The 7,500-nt window shown below is 39.4% G+C and overlaps 1 protein-coding gene across 1 annotated transcript in view; it reads left to right on the forward strand.

Annotated features, from left to right (window-relative positions):
- The window catches only part of exoc6b (exocyst complex component 6B), a 155,781-nt gene that overhangs the window by 92,148 nt on the left and 56,133 nt on the right, over positions 1-7,500 (forward strand). The window contains exons 14-15 of the mRNA XM_065026007.1: positions 300-405; positions 4,108-4,217. Of these exons, the coding sequence (XP_064882079.1) occupies positions 300-405; positions 4,108-4,217 (216 nt within the window). The remainder of the gene's footprint in view (positions 1-299; positions 406-4,107; positions 4,218-7,500) is intronic.

A 7,500-nucleotide genomic window follows, 5' to 3' on the forward strand; every position in this document is an offset into this window, starting at 1 on the left:
CTGGAACACTGTTCGGAATGTGGGAACCTTGGAGCCCTCAGCATTCTGGGAAGCCTCCAGAGGGGAACAGGAAGCCCAGCAGTAGAACCACCCCAGCCAGCAGTGTGTCTAACCCCAGTGGCCTCAGTTCCCAGTACTGATCCTTGTGAAAGCTGGCACGCGCCTTGAGTTCAGAAAGGCCACGGAATCTCACTGAACCCAGAACGAGCTTGGATGGAGAGAAGGAGAAATGTCGGGATGATGATGAGGAGGAGAAAGATGAATAGTGTGCTAACCGGTCTTCTCATCCCTGTCTCCAGGCAGGTGTTGGACCAGGATAACTTTAGTCCCATCCCCGTGGCAACAGAGGAGGAATACAGACAGTTCACTTCCCAGTTCCCCTTCCAAGATCCTGAACTGGACAAGGTACTGACGAGGGGGTTGGTGTGTAAAAGGGCTGGACCGATTTATTTTGGGACTGATTTTGTTCGTCAAAATGTCATTTGCGGACCAGAAAAGAGGGGCAGTTATGTGAAAATAAAATATATAGGTCCATTATAATAAATAAATAAATATATAGGTCCATTATAATAAATATATAGGTCCATTATAATAAATATATAGGTCCATTATAATAAATATATAGGTCCATTATAATAAATATATAGGTCCATTATAATAAATATATAGGTCCATTATAATAAATATATAGGTCCATTATAATAAATATATAGGTCCATTATAATAAATGAATAAATATATAGGTCCATTATAATAAATATATAGGTCCATTATAATAAATATATAGGTCCATTATAATAAATAAATATATAGGTCCATTATAATAAATAAATAAATATATAGGTCCATTATAATAAATAAATAAATATATAGGTCCATTATAATAAATAAATATATAGGTCCATTATAATAAATAAATAAATATATAGGTCCATTATAATAAATAAATAAATATATAGGTCCATTATAATAAATATATAGGTCCATTATAATAAATGTATAGGTCCATTATAATAAATATATAGGTCCATTATAATAAATATATAGGTCCATTATAATAAATATATAGGTCCATTATAATAAATATATAGGTCCATTATAATAAATATATAGGTCCATTATAATAAATATATAGGTCCATTATAATAAATATATAGGTCCGTTATAATAAATAAATATATAGGTCCGTTATAATAAATAAATATATAGGTCCATTATAATAAATAAATAAATATATAGGTCCATTATAATAAATAAATAAATATATAGGTCCATTATAATAAATATATAGGTCCATTATAATAAATAAATAAATATATAGGTCCATTATAATAAATGTATAGGTCCATTATAATAAATATATAGGTCCATTATAATAAATATATAAATATATAGGTCCATTATAATAAATATATAGGTCCATTATAATAAATATATAAATATATAGGTCCATTATAATAAATGTATAGGTCCATTATAATAAATAAATATATAGGTCCATTATAATAAATATATAGGTCCATTATAATAAATGTATAGGTCCATTATAATAAATATATAGGTCCATTATAATAAATATATAGGTCCATTATAATAAATGTATAGGTCCATTATAATAAATGTATAGGTCCATTATAATAAATGTATAGGTCCATTATAATAAATATATAGGTCCATTATAATAAATATATAGGTCCATTATAATAAATGTATAGGTCCATTATAATAAATAAATAAATATATAGGTCCATTATAATAAATATATAGGTCCATTATAATAAATATATAGGTCCATTATAATAAATAAATGTATAGGTCCATTATAATAAATAAATGTATAGGTCCATTATAATAAATAAATGTATAGGTCCATTATAATAAATAAATGTATAGGTCCATTATAATAAATAAATGTATAGGTCCATTATAATAAATAAATATATAGGTCCATTATAATAAATATATAGGTCCATTATAATAAATGTATAGGTCCATTATAATAAATATATAGGTCCATTATAATAAATATATAGGTCCATTATAATAAATATATAGGTCCATTATAATAAATATATAGGTCCATTATAATAAATATATAAATATATAGGTCCATTATAATAAATATATAGGTCCATTATAATAAATACATGTATAGGTCCATTATAATAAATATATAGGTCCATTATAATAAATATATAGGTCCATTATAATAAATATATAGGTCTATTATAATAAATGTATAGGTCCATTATAATAAATAACTACATGTATAGGTCCATTATAATAAATAACTACATGTATAGGTCCATTATAATAAATAAATAAATGTATAGGTCCATTATAATAAATAAATATATAGGTCCATTATAATAAATATATAGGTCCATTATAATAAATGTATAGGTCCATTATAATAAATGTATAGGTCCATTATAATAAATAAATATATAGGTCCATTATAATAAATATATAGGTCCATTATAATAAATAAATGTATAGGTCCATTATAATAAATAAATGTATAGGTCCATTATAATAAATATATAGGTCCATTATAATAAATACATGTATAGGTCCATTATAATAAATATATAGGTCCATTATAATAAATGTATAGGTCCATTATAATAAATATATAGGTCCATTATAATAAATACATGTATAGGTCCATTATAATAAATATATAGGTCCATTATAATAAATGTATAGGTCCATTATAATAAATAAATGTATAGGTCCATTATAATAAATAAATGTATAGGTCCATTATAATAAATATATAGGTCCATTATAATAAATACATGTATAGGTCCATTATAATAAATATATAGGTCCATTATAATAAATAAATGTATAGGTCCATTATAATAAATAAATATATAGGTCCATTATAATAAATGTATAGGTCCATTATAATAAATATATAGGTCCATTATAATAAATGTATAGGTCCATTATAATAAATGTATAGGTCCATTATAATAAATAAATGTATAGGTCCATTATAATAAATATATAGGTCCATTATAATAAATACATGTATAGGTCCATTATAATAAATACATGTATAGTTACTGTAGCTCCGCAGTTCTCGGCTGTTAGCGGTTTCTTAAAACATGTTTTTATTTTATAATAATAATATATATATAATTTAATACATTCCCTTTTTTAGTTACTCATTACGGTCTTTATTTTATCTAACAAATGTCAAATAAAAAAATTAAAACAAATACAAAGTTTTATTTAACTTTAACATCAAACCTCGTATACAATAAATTGAGACCCGCCGTTATTAAAACCAGGCGTTTTTTATTTGCTGAGATGTGATGCCGTTACCTGGCTATTAAAAGGGATGTGATGCCGTTACCTGGCTATTAAAAGGGATGTGATGCCGTTACCTGGCTATTAAAAGGGATGTGATGCCGTTACCTGGCTATTAAAAGGGATGTGATGCCGTTACCTGGCTATTAAAAGGGATGTGATGCCGTTACCTGGCTATTAAAAGGGATGTGATGCCGTTACCTGGCTATTAAAAGGGATGTGATGCCGTTACCTGGCTATTAAAAGGGATGTGATGCCGTTACCTGGCTATTAAAAGGGATGTGATGCCGTTACCTGGCTATTAAAAGGGACAGGCTTCTATTTGAGACTATTTGAGACTTTTTACGGTAGTCTTGCCATGTAATCAAACCCTGAATAATGAGTGAATTAGTTAATTGAATTGTATTAAGTCTGGGCTGGAACCAAAGCCTGCACACCCTGTAAAATGTCTAGGACATTTGGACTTTTGTTTGAAGCTTGTCTGTAACCCCTTGGCCTCTTCCTCTCTCCTCCTCCCTCTCCTCCTCCCTCCTCCCTCCCTCTCTCTCCTCCCTCCCTCCCTCCCTCCCTCCTCCCTCTCTCCTCCCTCCCTCCTCCTCCCTCTCCTCTCCTCCTCCCTCTCTCTCCTCTCCTCCTCTCCTCTCTCTCCTCTCCTCCTCCCTCTCTCCTCATCCCTCTCTCTCCTCTCCTCCTCCCTCTCTCTCCTCTCCTCCTCCCTCTCTCTCCTCTCCTCCTCCCTCTGCTCCTCCCTCTCCTCTGCTCCTCCCTCTCTCCTCTTCTCTGTAGCTTCCGTTCCCTAAAAAGCTTCCGTTCTCTGAGTTTGTTCCTCAAGTCTACTCTCAGCTCAAAGAGTTTGTCTACGCCTGCCTCAAGTATTATGAAGACCTTCACCTCAGGTACCCACACCCACACACCCACACCCACACACTAAACATAAACTCAGCAAAAAAAGAAACTTTTTCAGGACCCAAGCTTTTTTTTCTGTCTTTAAAAAAATGTGTAAAAATCCAAATAACTTCACAGATCTTCATTGTAAAGGGTTTAAACACTGTTTCCCTGCTTGTTCAATGAACCATAAACAATTAGTGAACATGCACCTGTGGAACGGTCGTTAAGACACTAACAGCTTACAGACGGTAGGCAATTAAGGTCACAGTTATGAAAACTTAGGACACTAAAGAGGCCTTTCTACTGACTCTGAAAAAACTCCAAAAGAAAGATGCCCAGGGTCCCTGCTCATCTGCGTGAACGTGCCTTAGGCATGCTGCAAGGAGGCATGAGGACTGCAGATGTGGCCAGGGCAATAAATTGGCATGTCTGTACTGTGAGACGCCTAAAACAGCGCTACAGGACGGACAGCTGATCGTCCTCGCAGTGGCAGACCACGTGTAACAACACCTGCACAGGATCGGTTAGTTACACCAGGAACGCACAACCCCTCCAACAGTGCTCAGAATCGGTTAGTTACACCAGGAACGCACAACCCCTCCAACAGTGCTCAGACTGTCCGCAATAGGCTGAGAGAGGCTGGATTAAGGGCTTGTAGGCCTGTTGTAAGGCAGGTCCTCACCAGACCTCACCGGCAACAACGTCGCTGGACGAGACATGACTGGCAAAAAGTGCTCTTCACTGACGAGTTACGGTTTTGTCTCACCAGGGGTGATGGTCGGATTTGCGCTCTTCGTCAAAGGAATGAGCGTTACACCGAGGCCTGTACTCTGGAGCGAGATCGATTTGGAGGTGGAGGGTCCATCATGGTCTGGGGCGGTGTGTCACAGCATCATCGGACTGAGCTTGTTGTCATTGCAGGCAATCTCAATGCTGTGCGTTACAGGGAAGACATCCTCCTCCCTCATGTGGTACCCTTCCTGCAGGCTCATCCTGACATGACCCTCCAGCAAGACAATGCCACCAGCCATACTGCTCGTTCTATGCGTGATTTCCTGCAAGACAGGGATGTCAGTGTTCTGCCATGGCCAGCGAAGAGCCCGGATCTCAATCCCATTGAGCATGTCTGGGACCTGTTGGATCGGAGGGTGAGGGCTAGGGCCACTCCCCCCAGAAATGTCCGGGAACTTGCAGGTGCATTGGTGGAAGAGTGGGGTAACATCTCACAGCAAGAACTGGCAAATCTGGTGCAGTCCATGAGGAGGAGATGCACTGCAGTACTTAATGCAGCTGGTGGCCACACCAGATACTGACTGTTACTTTAAATTTAACCCCCCCCCCCTTTGATCAGGGACACATTATTCCATTTCTGTTAGTCACATGTCTGTGGAACTTGTTCAGTTTGTCTCAGTTGTTGAATCTTATGTTCATACAAATATTTACACATGTTAAGTTTGCTGAAAATAAACGCAGTTGACAGTGAGAGGATGTTTCTTTTTATGCTGAGTTTAGATAGCACCTTCCAAGAGTCTCTTCTCCATCTCCTCTTCACTGTTGACATTGAGACTGGTGTTTTTGGACTATTTAATGAAGCTGCCAGTTGAGGACTTGTGAGGCGTCTGTTTCTCAAACTAAACACTAATGTACTTGTCCTCCTGCTCAGTTGTGCACCGGGGGCCTCCCACTCCTCTTTCTATTCTGGTTAGAGCCAGTTTGTGCTGTTCTGTGAAGGGAGTTTGCTAACACAACGTGCCATTGGAACACAGGAGTAATGGTTGCTGATAATGGGCCTCTGTACACCTATGTAGATATTCCATTAAAAATCCAGCTACAATAGTAATTTACGTTAACAATGTCTACACTGTATTTCTGATCAATTTTATGTTATTTTAATGGACCAAAAATTTGCTTATCTTTCAAAAAACAAGAACATTTCTAAGTGACCACAAACTTTTGAACTGTAGTGCACACCCCTCTACCCCATCACCCCCCCCCTCTACTCCATCACCCCCTCTACTCCATCACCCCCTCTACTCCATCACCCCCTCTCTCTACTCCATCACCCCCTCTCTCTACTCCATCACCCCCTCTCTCTACTCCATCACCCCGCTCTACTCCATCACCCCGCTCTCTACTCCATCACCCCGCTCTACTCCATCACCCCGCTCTCTACTCCATCACCCCCGCTCTACTCCATCACCCCGCTCTACTCCATCACCCCCCGCTCTACTCCATCACCCCCGCTCTACACTCTATCACACCCCCTCTACACTCCATCACCCCCCTCTCTACTCCACCACCCCCTCTACTCCACCCCCTCTACTCCACCCCCTCTACTCATCACCCCCCTCTACACTCCATCACCCCCGCTCTACACTCCATCACCCCCGCTCTACACTCCATCACCCCCGCTCTACACTCCATCATCCCCCTCTACACTCCATCATCCCCGCTCTACTCCATCATCCCCCTCTACTCCATCTTCCCCCTCTACACTCAATCACCCCCCTCTACACTCAATCATCCCCCCTCTACACTCAATCACCCCCTCTACACTCAATCATCCCCCCCTCTACACTCCATCACCCCCCTCTACACTCCATCACCCCCCTCCACATTCCACCCCCCCTCTACATTCCATCACCCCCTCTACACTCCATGGTGGTGGAGTCTACTCCATCACCCCCTCTACTCATCACCCCGCTCTACACTCCATCACCCCGCTCTGGACTCCATCACCGGGGCTCTACACTCCATCACGAGGGGTCTGGACTCCATCACGAGGGCTGATACACTCCATCACCGAGGGTGATGGGACTCCATCACCCCGCTCTACTCCACCACCCCGCTCTACACTCCATCACCCCCTCTACACTCCATGGTGGAGAGGGGACTCCATCACCCCGAGGGGGACTCCATCACCCCCGCTACACTCCATCACCCCCTCTACACTCCATCACCCCCTCTACACTCAATCACCCCCTCTGACTCAATCACCCCCCTCTACACTCCATCACCCCCTCTACACTCCATCACCCCCCTCTACATTCCATCAGAGGGGGTGATTCCATCACCCCCTCTGATCCATCAAGAGCGGGGGTGATCCATCACGGGGCTCTACTCCATCACCCCCTCTGACACTCCATCACCCCCTCTGGACACTCCATCACCCCCTCTCTACTCCACCACCCCCTCTGACTCCACCCACCCCCCTCTAGGGTGATCACCCCCGCTCTGATCCATCACCCCGCTGACTCCATCACCCCGGGGTGATCCATCAGAGGGGGCTGA

The sequence above is a fragment of the Oncorhynchus nerka genome, linkage group LG12 (assembly GCF_034236695.1).
Source record: "Oncorhynchus nerka isolate Pitt River linkage group LG12, Oner_Uvic_2.0, whole genome shotgun sequence".
Taxonomy (NCBI): Eukaryota; Metazoa; Chordata; class Actinopteri; order Salmoniformes; family Salmonidae; genus Oncorhynchus; species Oncorhynchus nerka.